Source organism: Bison bison, unplaced genomic scaffold, assembly GCF_000754665.1.
Source record: "Bison bison bison isolate TAMUID 2011002044 unplaced genomic scaffold, Bison_UMD1.0 scf7180017864508, whole genome shotgun sequence".
Classification (NCBI taxonomy): domain Eukaryota; kingdom Metazoa; phylum Chordata; class Mammalia; order Artiodactyla; family Bovidae; genus Bison; species Bison bison.
Window position 1 is genome coordinate 4,816,214 of NW_011495064.1, and position 21,056 is coordinate 4,837,269.

The 21,056-nt window shown below is 43.2% G+C and overlaps 1 protein-coding gene across 1 annotated transcript in view; it reads right to left on the bottom strand.

The window, feature by feature from the left end:
* KIAA1211L (KIAA1211-like ortholog) overlaps positions 1–21,056 on the bottom strand; it is a 72,568-nt gene that overhangs the window by 49,725 nt on the left and 1,787 nt on the right. Inside the window, exon 2 of the mRNA XM_010829859.1 lies at positions 2,899–2,978. Coding sequence (XP_010828161.1) covers positions 2,899–2,978 — 80 coding nt within the window. The remainder of the gene's footprint in view (positions 1–2,898; positions 2,979–21,056) is intronic.

Here is a 21,056-nt window from a genome sequence, read left to right on the forward strand (position 1 = left end):
ATAACCTCAGATATGCAGATGACACCACCCTTATGGCAGAAAGTGAAGAGGAACTCAAAAGCCTCTTTTTTTTTAATTTTTATTTTTAAACTTTACAATATTGTATTGGTTCTGCCATATATCAAAATGAATCCGCCACAGGCATACACGTGTTTGAAAGTGCAAGTGGAGAGTGAAAAAGTTGGCTTAAAGCTCAACATTCAGAAAACGAAGATCATGGCATCCGGTCCCATCACTTCATGGCAAATAGATGGGGAAACAGTGGAAACAGTGTCAGACTTTATTTTTCTGGGCTCCAAAATCACTGCAGATGGTGACTGCAGCCATGAAATTAAAAGGCGCTTACTCCTTGGAAGGAAAGTTACGACTAACCTAGATAGCATATTCAAAAGCACAGACATTACTTTGCCAACAAAGTTTCGTCTAGTCAAGGCTACGGTTTTTCCAGTGGTCATGTATGGGTGTGAGAGTTGGACTGTGAAGAAAGCTGAGTGCCAAAGAATTGATGCTTTTGAACTGTGGTGTTGGAGAAGACTCTTGAGAGTCCCTTGGACTGCAAGGAGATCCAACCAGTCCATTCTGAAGGAGATCAGCCCTGGGATTTCTTTGGAAGGAATGATGCTAAAGCTGAAACTCCAGTACTTTGGCTACCTCATGTGAAGAGTTGACTCATTGGAAAAGACTCTGATGCTGGGAGGGATTGGGGGCAGGAGGAGAAGGGGACGACAGAGGATGAGACGGCTGGATGGCATCACTGACTCGATGGACGTGAGTTTGAGTGAACTCTGGGAGTTGGTGATGGACAGGGAGGCCTGGTGTGCTGTGATTCATGGGGTCGCAAAGAGTCAGATACGACTGAGTGACTGATCTGATCTGGATTCGATCCCTGGGTCAGGAAGATCCTCTGGAGCAGGAAATGGCAACCCATTCTGGTATACTTGCCTGGAGAATTCCAAGGACAGAGGAGCCTGGCAAATGGGTTATAGTCCATGGGGTCCCAAAGAGTTGGTTCCGTTGTATAGATATAAACAAAGTAGTAAACAAAAGTAAAATTGCGATAGGCTTTTGTGTAAAATAAAATACAGTTTCATTTCTCTTAGGTAAACACCTAGGAGTCGGACTGGCGAATCATAGACTAAGTGCGTGTTTAATTTTATAAGAAACTGACAAGTACTTTCCCAAGGGGCTGCACCATTTGCATTTTCATTGGCAGTATAAGAGGGTTTCAGCTGCCTTGAAATCTCCTAGAAGGCAATGGCACCCCACTCCAGTACTCTTGCCTGGAAAATCCCATGGACGGAGGAGCCTGGTGGGCTGCAGTCTATGGGGTCGCGCAGAGTCGGACACGACTGAAGTGACTTAGCAGCAGCAGCAGCAGCATTTGTTATTGTCAAGTGTGTCTCTGTTGGGTTTCCCCCACTCTAGTAGGTGTATAGTGGTGTCTCATCATAGCTTTAGTTTGCACTAACGGCTATTGATGTTAAGCGTTTTTTCATGTGCTTTTTGCCACTTGCACATCCTCTTAAGTAGAACATCTTTAAAAATTCTTTACCTACTTTTAATTGGGTTGTTATCTTATTGTCAAATTTTGACTGCTCTTGTCAAATGTGATTTGTAAATATTTTCTCCCAGTCTGTGACTTGACTTTTCATTTTCTTAACAGCATCTTTCACAGAACAAAAGTTTTAAATTTTGAGAAAGTTGCATTTATCAACCTTTTCTTTTAGAGTCTGAGGTATCGTATCTAAGAACTCTTATCTAATCCTAGGTTATAAATATTTGCTCCTATGTTTTCTTTTATTAAAAGATTTATAGTTATTACATTTATGCCGATTATACATTTAATTTTTGTACCCTCATTTGAATTCAAACCAACTGTGAACTTTCAAATTTCATTTTTTTTAACATACGAATGTCCAATTGCTTTAGCACCATTTGTTGAAAAGAAAATTACCACTGCATGTACTGAAATGTAAAAGAAAAAAGTAATCCTAATATATAGGATAATAAGAAAAATCTGTATTATATGAAATTAAGTCTTTAATGAAATTAGTATCTGAAGCTAAGAGTTAAGAGCTAGGGTTTAATATTTTTGGAAGCTGTTCACTTGAACTACCTTAAAGACAATCACTACTAGTACTTTGACTTAAATCAGCAGAGAGAAAAGTGGAAACCTCTGCCACAAAAATAAGGTGAATACAAATAGCTGATATGAGGCTCATGTGGGGAGATCACATGTGTTTCCTAAGGTCAATTTTCCACCTCTATCAAGACACACAGAGCAATCTACAGATAACAGTAAACCAATCACATAACTGGGTAACTTGTGCAGTGTGTTTTGAAATGATGATTCATGGACTTGGAATTCAGCTCCATAGAAAAGCACAATAAAGGTCTCTGGAAGGAGAATAAAAGCCATAAAAGAGGCACCAAAGGCTCTCTCTTGATATTGTTATTTCTTCTGGATGTTTAGACCATCCAAGACTTTGCCTAATGTCTCACTGAAACCTCTGGATGTTCCTGGATGAGGAATGTTCCATAGCTTCTCTCTTCACCTGCTTCTGTCAACTAAACCTGGGGATATGTTCACCTTCAGGAACGAGGAAAAGGACTTAATCTCTCTCTTGGTCTCTCTCACACACACACACACCCACACACATACACACGTTGTCCCTGGTGTGTCTGATGGAGAAGCAAAGGAGCACGGCCCTCAGTTGGCCGTCCACAGTCTTGGATGTGCTCTCCAGCCCCTGGGAGGGATCTGGGGGTGTCTGAACACACTGAACTGAACCCACTCTCCATGCGGAGAACCCGAAGCCCTTCTTCGGAAGCCCCTCTCCCAGCCCCACAACCCAACAAGGGTCCTCCCAGGGCAGGGAGAGTGAAGGAAGGCCTTACCTGTGCTGTCCTCCCCAAGGCCTTCTGCAGCCTCCCGAAGCTTAATGTCCATCACCCTCGTGGAAATCATGTCCAGCTCACTAAAAATCAGGGAGAAAGCCATGTGAGAGGAACAAGTCTAACTGAAGTTAATGACCGAGATGGTGGTGACTGAATTTTGCCCGTGACCCTGGCAAAGACAGAGGCCAAAAAATAGGTCCAGGGCTCAAGATTAGTAACCACATCAGTGTTTATCTAACCACTGACCAGACCCATTTAATGGAAAACAGAAAACTGGGAAAGCTTCACCAATTTATACAATGCAGATGCGGTTTCTTTCTTTGAAAGAAAAATTTTCAGAAATTATGTATTGCTCAAATGCCGGGTATTAACATATATATATATGGAATCCAGAAAATGATACTGAAGAACCTATGTTCAGGGCAGGAATAGAGACGCAGACAGAGAAGACAGACTTGTGGACACAGTGGGGGAAGGAGAGGGCGGGAGGAACTGAGAGGGGCACACTGGCATATCTACACTACCACGCGTGAAACAGCCAGCCAGTGGGACGCTGCTGGGTAGCACACGGAGCTCAGCTCGGTGCTCTGTGAGGACTGAGAGAGCTGGGATGCAGGGGTGGGAGGGAGGCTCAGGAGTGAGGGGATACATGTATGCACATAGCCGACTCATGCTGCTGTACAGCAGCAACCAACACAACATTGTAAAGCAACTGTAATCCAATCTAAAAAATCTTAAAAAGCAATTACGTTTTTCTCTTGTTCACCGTAGAAAGTTTGGAAGACACAGAGAAAGAAAATCACTCACTATCCCACCAATCAAGGAAGACTAACCACAGACAATGTTTTAATATTTTTCCTTCCAATATTTTTCTATGCAAATATTTATGTGCACAAGCACACATGCACTACATTGGTAAGACTGACTTCCGATTTTCTTATCCCACATCAGTAAAATCCTCGACGTGTTATTGTAATGGCTACATAATATTTTGATTGGATGCTGCACCATCATTTATTTACCTTATTTCTTTTTAGAACTTTTTATGAAAAATTTCAAACAAAAGTACACAGAATGTATAATGAACTTAATACATATGACTCTTGCTCATCTTAACCCCTTATCCCCTCCCACTTCCGCCAGGTCATTGCAAAGTAAATCATCCCAAATACTATCATCATTTAATCCATAAGGACTTGGCTTCTTCCTAAATTAAAAACCTCTGACTTTTCATCGAACTCAAATAAATGATTACTGGCCAATGTTCCTGCTAGAGAGTACTGAGCTGTGCCCCTGCCTTCCACAGCTGACTTTTTAAAAAATTAATATATTTATCTTTGGCTGTGCTGGGTCTTCACTGCTGTGCATGGGCTTTCTCTGCTTGCAGGGGGCAGGGGCTGCCCTTCGTTGCAGTCTGCAGGCTTCTCCTTGCGGTGGCTTCTCTTGTTGAGGAGCACAGGCTCTGGAGCAAGAGGGCTTCAGTGGTTGCAGCACGTGGGCTCCAGAGTGAAGGCTCGGTAGTTGTGGCACAGGGGCTCAGTTGCCCGGCAAGCATGTGGGATCTTGCCAGACCAGGAATTGAACCTGTGTCCCCTGAACTGGCAGGAGGATTCTTAACCACTGGACCACCAGGGAAGTCCCCATAGCTGACTTTTAAAACAGCACATTCTATCCTACACAGACTAACTCATCATTTACTTGGAAAGCTATTTCTTATTGGCAGTCATTATGAATTTTCCCACTTTAAAAGGGAGCTAAAATATTTAACTGATGAATTAACATTTATCACTTATACACAGTACACAATGGGCAATGATGGGAGAAATTAAAAAAAAAAAATTTAACGAGGAAAGAAGTTGCAGGTCTTTGCTAGAGTTGAGTCTAATAATTAGGTCTCCTTTAATATTAATGTCAAACAGTCCATCCCTGATCAGCCAACTCCTTAAAAAGTGAACAAGCAATCATAAGCCTTGCTTCCTGATTTTGATATAATTTGACTTTACAAAAATGTTGGAGCAACAGGATGTAGAAAAAAAAAATGATCATCTCAACTGATGCAAAAAAGCCATTTGACAAAAGTCAACACCTTTTATGACAAAAAATTTAAAAAACTAGAAATAAAGGAAAACTACCTTGATGTAATAAGGCCATATAAGAAAAGGCCACAGCTAACATTATACAACAGTGAAAAACTGAATTTTTCCTCTAAGATCAGGAACAAGACACTCTCACCATATCTCCTCAACACAGTACTGAAGTTCTAGCTGGAGCACACAGACAAGACAAATAAATAAGAGGCATACAAGTTGAAAAGGAAAAAGTAAAATTATATCTGTTCACAGATGAAATGATCTTATATCCTAAAGATCCACACCCTACAAACAAAAAACTATTAGGACAAATAAATGAATTCAGCAAAGCTGCAGAACACAAAATGAACACAAAAAAATCAGTTGTTTCTATAAAATAACAATGAACAATCCAAAAAGGAAATTCAAAAAGTAATTCCATTTACAACAGTATCAAAAAGAACAAAGTACTTAGGAATAAATTTAACCAAAGAGACAAAAGACTTATACCCTGAAAACTAAAAAATGTTGCCAAAAGACTGAAAATAATGTCAATAATTGCAAAGACATCCCATGTTCATAGAATGAAAGACTTATTATTGTTATGATGTCCATACTATCCAAAGCAATTTATAGATCGAATGCAAACTCCTTCAAAATCCTTGATCCCATAGACTCCTGCTGCTTAAAGTTACTACAGGGGAAGGGGCAGCTACCAGAGTATTTGAAGGAAGGTGGAGTAGAGGAGGAAAAGCAGGAAAATGCAAGGAACAAGGAGAATAAAAACGGTGAGGACTGGTTAAGTACCAACTGCTACCTTGGGTACCATCTTCCATGGTTGCCAGTGAGCTAGAAAGTACAAGTGCTCGAGCTTTCTATTGTCTGAATTTGGAGTTAACAACTGCAACGACTTATCAACTGAATTATCTCATTTAATCCCCAAGAACTCTAAGTATTCTCATTTTGAAATTGAGATCATGTATTAGGTATCAGGTAGGTTTATTAACAGCAGAGACATCACTTTGCCAACAAGGTCCATATAGTCAAAGCTATGGTTTTTCCAGTAGTCATGTTTGGATGTGAGAAATGGTTCATAAAGAAGGCTAGGCACCAAGCCTTGCCCAGAAAGGAGCGTTTTATAAAATGTGCAGATTTTGTGGCAGTTTTCCATTTGAATTCTCAAAGTTTATAAATTTATAGCAGTAAAACTATTGGGTAGGGAACAAGGAATTGATGCCTTTAAACTGTGGTGTTGGAGGAGACTCTTGTGAATCCCTTGGACTGCAAGGAGATCACACCAGTCAATCCTAAAGGAAATCAGTTCCGAATATTCATTGGAAGGACTGACGTTGAAGCTCCAATACTTTTGCCACCTGATCCGAGGAACTGACTCATTGGGAAAGACCCTGATGCTCGGAAAGGCTGAAGGCAGGAGGAGAAGAGGGTGGCAGAGGACAAAATGGTTGGATGGCATCACTGACTCAATGGACATGAATTTGAGCAAACTCTGTGGACACAGTGGAGGACAGAGGAGCCTGGCGCGCTGCAGTCCCTGGGGTCACACAGAGTCAGACACGACTTAGGGACTGAACAACAACAACAAAAATGTGTTAACTGGTCCAAAATAGTGAAGCAGAGACGTTAGACCAACATTAGCATGTTGCCTGCATCCCCAGCATGGGAAGGCACTTCTGAAGCCTGGGGCTGCAGGGCTGTGTGAGACCGATGTTGACCCAGTGGAGTGGAGCAGCCTCAGCTGTCCCCAGAGAAGCTTAAGGGGAGCTGGGAAATCCAAAAGACACCGGTCTCCCATGGAGATGGCTCCGCCTGCCGAGTAGCCTCTGTATAGGATCAGACCAGAGTCCAGAGGCTGAAAGGGTCCCATGAGACCATCTACTGGGTCAGACGGGGCACCTTAGTCCAGAGAAAGGGGGTTGAGGCTGCCATAATTTATCAACTAACGCCTTTGAGAAACCATGAGATTACTGTCAAAATGTCCACCTCGGCACACTGTTTGTTGTTGTTGCACAATATTTTTTTAAAGTCTTTACTGAATTTGTTAGAGTACTGCTTCTGCTTTGTGTTTTGGTTCTCTGGCCAGGGGGCACGTGGGATCTCAGCCTCCCAACCAGGGACCACACCTTACCCCCGGCATTGGAAGGTGCAGTCTTAACCGCTGCACCACCAGGGCAATCACTACCCAACAGTTTTGCTGCTATAAATTTACAAACTTTGAAAATTCAAATGGAAAACAAAATCTGTACATTTTATAAAAGGCTCCTTTCTGGGAAGGGCTGAGAATGTGAAGGCATACATGAGTGTGTGCACAAGCCTCTGAGGTGGGTGTGAGGGGGGCGTCCACCCCACTGAGTGTGGAACAGACCCAGGAGCTCTGACGTGCTGCTCCCTGGGTTGAATGGCGTGGCTGTGATAAAGCCTTGTGCCAGGGCAGGGGGCTCAGGAGCAGGTTGGAAGGAGGGCGGGGGACCCTAGAGGACAGCCTGGGGCTCTTCTTGCTGGAGGTACATCTGTTGGACCCGGATGCAGAGAGCAGCGCCAGATGCAAGGCTGCTAACAGACTCACGCTCGGAGGCAAAATTCACCCCACAGACGAAGGGACGACCAGCCAGGCTCACCACACATGGGAGGTCTGAAAACCTGCTTTTTATGTCCCAAACGCCTTCTTATGAATAAGAATGCAATATGGTGTGCTTGTTGGTGTTCAGTCACTGAGCCGTGTCCGGCCCCATGGACTGCAGTACGCCAGGCCTCCCTGTCCCTCACCATTCCCCAGTGTTTGCCCAAGTTCATGTCCATTGCATTGGTGATGCTGTGCAGCCATCTCATCCTCTGTCACCCCCTTCTCCTCCTGCCCTCAATCTTTCTCAGCATCAGGGACTTGTTCAATGAGTCGGCTGTTTGCATCAAGTGGCCAAAGGATTGGAGCTTCAGCATCAGTCCTTCCAATGAATATTCAGGGTTGACTTCCTTCAAGAATGACTGAGCCAGTCAATATGGTGCAGAAGAAAAGGGAAAGACTTCAAAGTGAGGCAGGCCTGGAGCTGAAGCTGCACCCTAGCACTGATGAGGGCTGAGCCTCAGTTTCCTCATCTACAAAACACAGGCAGTAACACTTTAACTGAATGGGACTGAGAATGCAGCACACACAAGCACCCGCTGAGAAGAGCTGTTGGTTTCTCCACCTCGTTTCTCACCACGGGCTCACACCTCTGCACAACTGCAGACAAGAACACACACAACAGGTATACCCTAGGGATGGTCCATTCTGTCCCATGAAGGCACAGTCTCCTTGGGCAAACAGGTCACTTCAGAGCCACCAGTATCAGCGATCAAAACACCTGGGCTCCTAAATGAGCCCTGATCTTCCCAGTGCCCCCACAGCTCGATGGACCGTGAATAAAACTGCTGCCAAGTAACAGATAAAACTATGTTCCAGGCCACGGAGGCATGTCCGCCCCCTGAGACTTAGAGGTGCAAGGATGGAGAACCGGCCCCTCCACTTGGATGCTTCAGGCGCAAACACTCTGCAGCTGTTAGAAAGGGAATGTCTTCTCTGTTGAGCCTAGTAACCAGTACTGCTGAATACACGTTCCCCCACCTGAGTAAAGTTCAAGAAAAAGCCAGAAGGAGAAACTTAATTAGAAAGTGTTAGTCACTCAGTCGTGTTTGACTCTTTGGGACCTCATGGACTGTAGCCCACAAGGCTCCTCTGTCCATGGGGATTCTCCAGGCAAGAATACTGGAATGGGTTGCCATACCCTCTTCCAGGGGATCTTCCCAACCCAGGGATTGAACCCAGATCGCCTGCATTGCAGACTGATTCTTTACCATCTGAGCCACCAGGGAAGCCCTTTTATTTAGAAAAGCAATGTGTTAAATACCCAGTATCTCCCAGGATCCCTCCTGCTTCTTGCTGGAACTCACGGTTCAGATCAAGTGGTCCCAACACTCCCTCAACCAGCTTTTGCCCTCCCCCCTCCCACTCTGTTGCTCTGACAGCTCAAGTCCAAGAACAGAAAAACTTGTTCTTCAAATCTGGGCCTGAGGGGGCCTCTTCAGGGGTTCTCATTAACTCAAGAGGGTGCTTAGCCTCCAGCCCCCTCCACACAGTGTGCATCTGGGCGCCTACAGAATCCAAGGGAGTCCTGGATCCAAAGAAAGATCCCTGTGGGGGCTGCTCCCACTCCCGCTCTCTGAACCCTAACTCACCACAGGCTTCTCCTCAGTTTTTGGCAGAATTCTATCATTAGCTGCAGCTCATACTAAAAAATTCTACAGAAGTTTACGCACATGAAGAATGAGAACAGGTTTAAACTATGATATTTTAAAGATACCCATGCGTTATACTTATTTACACAATGCAAAGAAAAATATCTGTATCCTGAGTACATGACCCTGAGCCCATAATTAAGTACAAAAAAGCCTTCGTGTTCACCCTTACAGACCTGCTCATTCCATACCACCCTCCAGGCTATGCTTACCTCTGTTTGATATTCTTTCTCAGGCCCTGTGCCTGTCTTTATAATGCTCACCACAGCCGTCAACAGCAACTTGTTTGTAAGGTATCTGCCTACCCCTGCCCTTACTTTCAAGGCTGTGAGCTTCGATGCCTGTCACATCCATTGCTCTCTCCCCAGGAGTAAACAACCCAAAAATGAAGTTAAAAAAAAAAATTCCATTGACAACAGCATACAAAAGAATAAACTACTCAGGAACAAATTTAACCAAGGAGGCAGAATATCTGTACTCTGGGAACTACAAAACATTGCTAAAAGAAATTAAAGAAGACACAGATAAACAGAACGTTATCCAGTGTTCACAGATGAAAAAAACACGTTTAAGATGGCAATACTTTCCAAATTGATAACACAGATTCAATGCAATCCTTATCAAAATCCCACCTGGATTGTTTTTCCCCGGAAATTTTTGTTTTGTTTTGTTTTTCTTTTTGCAGAAATTGGCAAGTTGATCTGAAAATTCATATGGAAATACAAAGGACCCAAAACAATCTTGAAAGTGAAAAACAAAGATGGAGGATTCATACTTCTCAGTTTCAAAACTGACACAAATCTTCAGCAGCCAGGAATGCATGGTACTGTCATACGCAAAATAGCTAGGGAGAAGCTGCCATGTAACAGAGGCAGCTCAACCCTGTGCCCTGTGCCAACCGACAGGGGAGGGACCGGGGGGCAGGCGGGACGGGGCTTCAAGAGGGAGGGGACATATGTATGATGTCCTTATGGCTGATCCACACTGTTGTACGGCAGAAACCAACACAACACTGGAAAGCAATTATCCTCCGATTAAAAATAAGTGAAAGTGGGAAGCTGCTATATAGCACAGGGAGCCCAGCCCGGCGCTCTGTGACAACTAGGGGCGGAGGTGGGAGGGAGGCTCAAGAAGGAGGGGATATATATGTATATACTCATGACCGATTCCCATTATGGCACAGCAGAAATCAACACATTCTAACATTGTAAAGAAATTATCCTCCAACTAAAAAATTAAAAAAAGAATGCATGGTACTGGCATACAGATAGACATATAGGTAAACTGAATTCAGGGTCCAGAAATAAAATATATTTATGGCCAATTGATTTCAACCATGGGTTCCAAGACAATTCAATGTGGGAAGAATCAGTCTTTTCAACAAATGCTGGAACAACTGGACATTCACATCCAAAGCATAATTTATATTCCTACCTCACACTACACATAAAAATTGCCTCACAGTGGATCACAGACTTAAATGTAAGTGTTAAACCTATAAAAACTCCTAGAAGAAAACATTGGAATAAATTTATGATCTTGGGCTAGGCAATGATTACTGAGATGCAACACTAAAAGGGAAGATAATTCACCAAATTTCTAAACTTTTTGTTTCAAACCTATCTATCAAGAAAGTGTGAAGGGAGCCCACACACTGTGAGCAATTTTTGCAAATCGTGTATCTGGTAAGTGATTTGTATCCAGAATCCATAAATAATTCTTATAACAATAACAAAAGGCATCTATTTTAAAGTAGATGAAAGATTTAAACAGATACTTGTACAAGAAAGTAAACAAACAGCCAATAAGCGTATGAAAAGATGTTTGACCATTTTTGTTGTTTAGTCACTAAGTCATGTCCAACTCTTTGCAATCCCATGGACTATAATCCTCCAGGCTCCTCCGTCCATGGGATTTCCCAAATAAGAATACTGGAAAGGGTTGTCACTTCCTTATCCAGGGGATCTTCCCTGTCTCCTGCATTCCAGGTGGATTCTTTACCACTGAGCCACCAAGGAAGCCCATCACTAGGGAACTGCAAGCTGAAACCAAAGTGAGATGCTACTTGACACCCACTAGACGGGCTACACAGAAAGACAGACAATAACAAGTGGCTGCAAGCACCCTCATTCATTGTCGACAGAAATGCAAAACATTACAGACACTTTGGAAAACAGCTCCTTGGGGAAGAAACCTCATAAAACATAAAGATACCATACAGTCTGGCAATTCCATTCCTAAGTATTTACCTTAGAGAAATAAACACATATGTCTATGGAAGATTCTAGGAATACCATGGAGTAGGAGGCACCAGGAATTTCTCTCCCACCTAGACAACAACTACACTGGCAGAATCTGTTTGGTGTAGCTATTTCGGAGTCCATTTAAGGCTTGCAACTCCCAGAGGAAGGCTGGTATGTAAACTGCAGGTAATTTCAGTCAATTTCAGCTCATAGTTCAATAGCATCTACTCACTCCCACTCCCAACTCTCTTGCCAGGCAGCCCTGCATCTGAGAGCGGCTTGCACACAGCTTGAAGGAACCATGGTGGGCGAAAAGGAGCAGCTCTCCAGATACTAGAGGTCTGCGCTGTGGTTAGTGCTTCGGGTGACACAGCTGCGAGGCTGCCACTGTTGTTGCGCCTGCCCTACTGTCGCAAGCCCCGCCCCTTCTAGCTGCACGAACTTCTGGGAGATTTAAAGGGCGGGGCTGGGTGCCCCATGTCCCCTTTCCCCACTTCAGTTTTCTGATTTCCCCTTTTGGAGCCAGGCATTGACTACTAGGACATTCCAAAGCTACTGTATATATGGGGGAGATGAGAAAGTTACTGCATATGCCCAGGGAAACTCACAGGCTTATAAAAGATCTTAGAAGACCTTAAGATTACACTTCAGGCCAATCCTTGGCACAAAAAATAAAGCCTGGCAAACCCAGATGAAGGGGGAGAACTGATTTCCAGAGTCACCATATTATTAGATTCAAATGTCCAGTTTTGATCTGTCCCTGAAAAAGATCTGGTGGCTAATCTACTAGACAAAGACTTAAAAACAATGATCTTAAAGATGCTCAGGGAACTAAAGAAGTAGAGAAACTCAAGGAAATAATGTATGAACAAAATGGAAGTATTAATAAAAGGAGAGAAAGCCTAAAAAGGAAGAAAAAATCTGAGGCTAAAAAAAAAGACAACTGAAATAGTAACTGGAATGAAAGATTCAGTAGAGGGTTTCAAAGACAGATTTCAGCATGTAGAAGAATCAGAAAACTTGAAGATAGGTCATGATAATTACAGTCTGAGGAACAGAAAGAAAAACATTGAAGTAAACTGAACAGAGCCTAAGGGACCTGTGACAATGAAGGTGTTAGTCACTCAATAGAGCCTGATTCTTTGCAACCCCATGGACTGTAGCCCACCAGGCTCCTCTGTCCGTGGAATTCTCCAGGAAAGAATACTGGAGTGTGTGGCCATTCCCTTCTCCAGGGGATCTTCCCAACCCAGGGATCAAACCCAGGTCTCCTGCATAGAAGCCAGATTCTTTACTCTCTGAGATACAAGGGAAGTACAAGGGCCCTATGGGACACCATCAAATGGATCAAAATACACATTGTAGGAGTCCCAGAAGGAGGTGGGGGAGAGAAAAAGGGGTAAAGAGACTATCTGAAAAAATAATGGCCCCAAACCTCCCACATTTGATGAAAGACACAAATAACAACATCCAAGGAGCTCAATGAATTGAGATACATTATAATCAAACAGTTGAAAGCCGAAGATAAAGAATCTTGAAAGCAGCAAGAGAGAAGCAAATCATCACATACACGGAATCCCCAGTAAGATTATCAGCAAATTTCTCATCAGAAATTCTGGAGGGTAGAAGGCAGGAAGGAGATATAGTCAAAATGCTAAAAGGAAAAAAATGTCAACCAATAACCCTAAATGTGGCAAAGCTGTCCTTGAAAAGTATGGTAAGAAATTAAGACATTTCCAGATAAATAAAAGATGAAGGAGTCCATTCCCACTACACATGCCCTGCAGGAAATGTTCAAGGGAGTCCTGCAGGCTGGAACAAAAGGGAACTAGACAGTAACTTGAAACTGTATTTTAAAAATGGATAAAGAAGATGATAAAGAAGATAAACACAATAGAACACTTCTCAGCCAAAGAAGAATGAAACTTTGTCATCTGCAACAACACGGATGGACTTGGAGGAATAAATCAAAGACAAATACTGCATGACATCACTTATACGTGGGGTCTAAAACATACATGATTTAGTGAATAGAACAAAAAAGAAGCAGACTCACAGATATAGCGAACAAACAAGTGGCTACCAGTGGAGAAGGGGGAAGGGGTACTATGGAGGGAGGTAGGAGGTGCAAACTATTAGGTACAAAATAAGGTACAAAGATACATTGTATAACACAGGGAATATCACTGATATTTTATAATCAATGGAGTATAAACTTTAAAATCTGTGATTCTCTATATTATGCACCTGTAACATAATACTGTAAATCAATTATAGTTCAATTTAAAAAAACTAACTTAAAATCTTAGTAGAGGGAAATACATGGGCAATTATAAAAGCCCTTTAACAGATGACCCTTTAACAAGATGGGTTTGAACTGCCCAGGTCCACTTATATGTGGATTTTTTTTCAGCAAATATGTATTGTAGTACTACATGATCCATGTCTGGTGGAATCCCTGGATAGGCCACAGATACGAAGGGCCAGTTGTAAAGCTAGACTCAGATTTTGGACTGTGTGGAGGGTTGCTGTTCCTAACAACAACCCTCAATGTTCAAGGGTCAACACTGGTTTATGGTTGATTTATGACTCCACTTTGTTTTCCACATAATTTAAGAGACTTACACATTTTTAAAGAGCAATTAGTAGTCTAACAGCTAGTATTATTGTAACTTTTGTTTGTAACTCCATATTTTGTTTTCTAGCTAATTTAAGAGGTTACTGTATTTTTTTCAAATTATTAATTTATGTTTTTAGACACACAATGCTTAAAGATCTTATTCTGTGGCATCAACAACGGAAAGGAAGAGGAACAGAAGTGATAAGGGGCAGAGGTTCTGTGTGTCATGGAAGTTAAGCTGGAACAAATCCAAATTAGAGTATTATAACTTTAGGATGTTCAATGTAATCCCTGCTGCTGCTGCTGCTGCTAAGTCGCTTCAGTCATGTCCGACTCGTAGCGACCCCATGGACTGCAGCCCACCAGGCTCCTCCATCCATGGGATTTTCCAGGCAAGAGTACTGGAGTGGGGTGCCATTGCCTTCTCCGATGTAATCCCTGTGGCAACCACAAAACAGCTGTAGAACACACACAGGAGGAAATAAGAAAGGAACTTAAAAGCTTCACAACAACAACAACAAAAAACCCAACTCAGGACTTCCCCTGTGGTCCAGTGGCTAAGATTCCATGTTCTCATTGCAGCGGGCCCAGGTCTGATCCCTGGTCAGGGATCCCACACGCCGCAACTAAGACCTGATGCAGGAAAATAAATAAATCAAAATAAATACTAAAAAATCAACTGAAAGGGGACAGTAATACAGGAAATGAAGGATAAAAAACCTATAAGCATAGAGAAAACAAAGAGCAAAATGACAGAAGCTAGTATCTTCTTATCAACTGCAAAAAGGAAAGAAATTCTAAAATAGGCTGCCATGTGGATGAACCTTGAGGATGTTATGCTAAGTGAAACAGACCAGTCACCGAAAGACAAATGCTGAATGACTCCACTACTTATGTTGTGGAATCAAAATCACAGATTCAGAAAGCAGAATGGTGGCTACCAGGGGCTGGGGAAGGAGGGAATTGTGCCCGGGGCGGGGGGAGGGGGGTGGTGCACGGTTGGTTTAATGAGTACAGAGTTTGTGTTTTGCAAGATGAAAAGAGTTTTGAGGATGGGTGGTGGTGCTGGTTGCACAACAAGATGGATGTACTTAAACCACTGACCTGTATGTTTAAAAATGCTCAAGATGGCAACATTTTATGTGTATTCTACAACAATAAAAATGGGGGAAATGCACACACAAAAAATGTATTCACCAATATTCAGCATTATTTATAATCAGAAGGTGGAAATAGCTCAACAACTGATGAATACATTTAACATATGATACATAACATACAACAGAATATTATCCAGCCATAAAAAGGAATGAAGCATTAACACATGCTACAGTATGGGTCACTTTTGAACACATTATGCTACATCAAAGGAAACCAGACACAAAAGTGTGCATACTGAATGATTTCACTTATATAAAATACCCAGAACAAGGCTTCCCTGGTGGTTCAGTGGTTAAGAACCTGCCTTGCCCTGCAGGGGATGCCGGCTCAGATTTCTGTCTGGGAAGATCCCACATGCTGCCAGACAGCTAAGCTGGTGTGACAGAAACTACTGAAGCCCTCACGCCCTAGAGCCCACAGTCCACAATAAGAGAATCCACCACAGAAGGAGTCCACGCACCACAGCGAGCAAGTAGCCCCTGCTCTCTGCAACTAGAGAAAGCCCACGTGCAGCAATGAAGACCCAGCACAGCCAAAAAATAAATAAATATTGTTTAAAAATACCCATAATTGGCAAATCCATTGAGACAGACAGTAAGTTAGTGTCTGCCAAGGTCGGGAGTGGGGTGCTCTGGAGAGGGAGGTAGAATGGGAAGAGATGCTAATGAGCAGAAGGGGAGATGAGTATTTCTTTGGGGGAGATGAATACATTCTCAAATCACATTCTGTTCATAGTAGCACAACTCTGGAAATAGACTGGTGACTGCACACTCCTAACAGGTGAACTCTATGGTTATACAAATTACACGGCAATAAAGCTGCTGGAAAAAAAGAATGACCAGATAAAAAGGTGACGTACTCCAGTACTTTGGCCACCTCATGCAAACAGCTGACTCATTGGAAAAGACTCTGATGCTGGGAGGGATTGGGGGCAGGAGGAGAAGGGGACGACAGAGGATGAGATGGCTGGATGGCATCACTGACTCGATGAACGTGAGTCTCAGTGAACTCTGGGAGTTGGTGATGGACAGGGAGGCCTGGTGTGCTGCGATTCATGGGGTCGCAAAGACACGACTGAGTGACTGAACTGACTGACTGAACTGAAAGACATTTTTGGAAAAGAAGACATGATACAATGTGTCTCTAGCAATCCCACTGTAAAGCTGATATGAAAGGAGCAAGGATCAGATCTTGGATACGATCTTACCCAGTATTTATCTGGGTAAATCTAAGCATGGACAGACGAGCAGGTCATCTGGATTTCAGCCATACTCACAATCGGCACCAGTGTGCCCGCCCTGCTCTCCCTGCCCTGCAGGCTTCATCTCCCTCCAGCCCAGGGCCTTTGCAGATGCTGTTCCCTCTGCCTGAATGCTCTTCCCTGCTCTCATGCTCCCCTTTCTTCTCATTAACTTGTGCTCAGCCCTCACTCCCACTGGCAGGTCTGATCAGAGAAGCCAGTACCTTCCACAATGCATAGTTAGAAGCCCTGACCTTTTGTTCACCGCATTCGCCAGTTTTCATCACATCTCTGTTTGCACAATTCTGTGATCCAGTTCCCCTTTATGGATTTAAACCTGCTCACCTTCCCTAAACATTTAATCAATTTTTCCTTTTTTGGGGGAAAAAGACAAAAATAAACTGTAACTTGACTATTGTTCTCTAGTGACTCACACCAAGATCTGCCTGTACCTTTTTTTAGAAAAAGAAGTTTCACATTACTGAGGCAACGGAATGTGTAAGGCTTGTAAAGTTCCTTTGAGAAATCTCTGCTCGAAAATCGTGCTGGCTTTACTGCCTCATGATAGACACTTTTATGCCCAAAACCAGAGGATTTGACCTTTCAGAGTACACCTCGAGGTGTGTGCATAAAACCTGCTTCATTCACTTGTTGGGAACAACAGGGAGGAGAAAAGGTAGATCCAGTCTGACATATGGAGAAAAGAAAGCAAAGAAATTGCCCGGAAATAAACCCACACACCTACGGTCAGTTAACCTTTGACAGAGGAGGCAATAATATACAGTGAGGGACAGTTACTTCGGCAAGTGGTGCTGCGAAAGCTGGACTGCTGCATGCAAATCACTGAAATTAGAACTCACCCACACACCATACCCAAAGACAAGCAGAATGGCCAAAAGACTAAACATACGACCCGACACCATAATACTCCTAGAACAGAACACACGCAAAACTTTCTCCGACATAAATTGTAGCGATGCTCCCTTAGGTCAGTCTCCCAAGGCAATAGAAACAAAAGTGAAGATAAACAAACGAGACCTAATGAATTCATACAGGGAATCATAAAGGGAATCATAAAGAAAAGGGAAAAACAATCTTACAGGCTGAGACTCATAAACAAAATGGAAAAACAATCTTACAGGCTGAGAGAAAATATTTGCAAATGATGCAACTGACAAGGGCTTGATTTCCAAAACATACAAATAGCTCATGCTGCTAAGTCACTTCAGTCGTGTCCGACTCTGTCCGACCCCAGAGACGGCAGCCCACCAGGCTCCCCTGTCCCTGGGATTCTCAAGGCAAGAACACTGGAGTGGGTTGCCATTTCCTTCTCCAATGCTTAAGAGTGAAAAGTGAAAGTGAAGTCGCTCAGTCGTGTCCGACTCTCAGCGACCCCATGGACTATAGCCCACCAGGCTCCTCCATCCACGGGATTTTCCAGGCAAGAGTACTGGAGTGGGGTGCCATTGCCTTCTCCACAAATAGCTCATACACCTCAACAAAAACAAAACAACCCAATCAAAACACAAGCAGAAGACCTAAATAGACATTTCTCCAAAGAAGACACAAAGATGGCCAACAGGCACAGGAAAAGATGATCAACATCGATAATTATTAGAGAAATAATCAAAACTACAAGGAGTTATCACCTTATATCAATCAGAATGACCATCATTAAAAAGGCTCGAAATAGGCAGAGGGCATAGCAAATAGGGAACCCTCTCTTACACTGTGGATGAGAATGTAAATTGGTACAGCCACTATGGAGAACAGTATGGGGGGTCCTTAAAAAGCTAAAAATAGAGCTTCCATATGATCCAGCAACCCCACTCCTGGGCATATATCTAGAGAAAACTATAATTCAAAAAGATATGCACCCCAATGTTCATGACAGCACTATTTACAATAGCCAAGATATGGAAACAACCTACCATCAACAGATGAATGGATAAGGATGTGGTGTATATATACACACAATGGAATACTACCAGTCAATCCTAAAGGAAATCAACCCTGAATATTCACTGAAAGGGCTGATGCTGAAGTTGAAGCTCCAATACGTTGGCCACCTAAGGTGAAGAGCTGACTCACTGGAAAAGACCCTGATGCTAGGAAAGACTGAGGGCAGAAGGAGAAGGGGTCAGGAGAGGATGAGATGGTTGGATGGCAACACCGACTCAATGGACATGAGTTTGAGCAACCTCCGGGAGATAGTGAAAGACAGGGAAGCCTGGTGTGCTGCAGTTCATGAGGCTGCAAAGAGTTGGACACGACTTAATGACTGAACAACAACTCAGTGTGTAGGTATGTGTGAGTATATATATATTACAGATATATATACATGAATCACTTTGCTATACACTAGAAACTAACACAACATTGTAAACATTGCTTGAAAAAATGAAAGCAAAGCAATCAGATGAGCAAAGGGCTGAAAACCAAGAACTCAAACACAGAGTCATAGTGCTCAGAGGACAGCAGGAGGGGAGCAAAGGAACTTACAGGGAGGTCAGTTTCCTAGAGACCAGTAATTGACAGTCTGTAAAAAACCTAAAATTAGGCTTGACCTAGAGAAGTGAGTCATCTCCCATCCGGCTAAAGATGTAAAACTTGAAGACTCACTCCTTGAGAACAGGGAACACGTACCAAGCATGGTACTGCCACACAGGAGGTCCCCAAAAAAGATTGTTGAATGAACGAATGCATGAATGAGCAAATGAATCAGAGGCACTTACAACACTTGTCAGACAAAGGATTCACCTTCTGCGAAAGATGACACAGCATCCACTACTCAGTCACAGTTCCCAAGACCAGGCGACACTCCAATGTCTCCAAGACAGGTGTCTTTCAAAGCTCATGACTTAGGACTTCCCCAGTGGTCCACTGGTTAAGAATTCACTTGCCAGTGCAAAGGACACGGGTTCAATCCCTGTCTAGGAGGATTCCACATGCCTCAGAGCAACTCATCCCATGCACCACAGCTACTGAGCTCAGGAGCCCTAGAGCCCACACCCAGCAACAAAGACTCAGCACAGCCAAAAATAAATTAAAAAAAAAAAGTCCATGACATAGCTCAATGATGTCACATTTCTTTAGTCTGATTTCTTGTCCTTGGCTCCCTAGACATCACCTGCCCTAGAACCATGCAGAGCCTTTGGGAGTCAAGGAACATGGATGCAAGGAGGACCCTGCTTCAGATGCCTGGTTCCTGTGCTTGGGGTTCCCTTCAGCCAGGGTGCTGACAGGGACAGTGAGAGGATCCAGAGAGAATGAGGCAGCGGACCAGAAGCGGCTAGCCTGTTTCTTTGCCAGACAAACAGCATAGTTTATAAGCGTATATGTAGTGTCCCGTGTAAGATAAACTATACCATTTATTTGAAACTTCTGTAACAGTTGATTTTGCGGTACTCAGAGTCCTTATGAAGAAGTGCACTGGTAAGCTACTTAGCTGGGAATGCATACCCTCCTACAGACGTATATAGACATACAGACGGGAACCTGCATTCAAGTATGCAGCCTGTGTCTCCATGGAGTTCCTCAATGAGCTCATGCAATACACGACAGCTTTCACACGAGTTACCTGCTTTCACTCGCTCAGAAATGAATGTTTTCATACGAGATTTTTAAAACGCTACTTTAGGCATTTTTATGTTAATGGAATAAAACAAATCTATGAGATATGTTTACAAAACCATAATTTCAAAAATAGGTAAGGGGCTTCCCTGGTGACTCAGTGGTAAAGAATCTGCCTGCCGATGCCAGAGACGCTCATTTGATCCCTGATCTGGAAAGATCCCTCAAGCTGTGGAGCAACTAAGCCCGTGAACCACAACTACTGTCTGTGCTCTAGAGCCCAGGAGTCGAGACTACTGAAACCTACATGACATAGCCCGTGCTCTGCGACGAGAGAAGCCACTGCAATGAGAAGCCCGAGCACCGCAACCAAAGAGTAGCCCCCTCTCGCCACAACTTAGAGAAAAAGCCCTCGCAGCAGCAAAAAACCAGCACAGCCAAAAATAAATAAAAGAGGTGAGCACTGAACTTTGCAACCTCAGAAACTGCATTTGTACAATTCCTGGGAAAACATTCTAACACTGGGGTATCTTGCCAAGATGTGATCTGACTTGGAAACTTACAGTCTCTGAGTGAGCTGTGAATTGTGCTAATCGCTACCCACTTGGGATGAATGGACCCAAACCCTGGGGCGCAGGGAAGCTTTATGAGGGCTGGTCTGTTTTTAACTTGAATTTTTTTAGGTAGTAAATTCCTCTCTTTTCTGCATGTCTACCAAAAATAAGGACATGAAGAAAGTTCTTAAGGCTAAATTTATCTAGGATGTTCCATATGTGATTGGCAGTTCTCTAGCACAGCAGATGCAGAGCTCAAGTTTTGTTTTGTTTGTTTTTCTTTTTTAATTAAGAAGTCATGCTCCAAAGTCTATTAATGAGGAGACATCACACCACCACTCTATTCTGGCCCATTCAAAACAGGCAGCATCAGACACTGAGGTTGAATAATTTTAAGTAAAAAAAAAA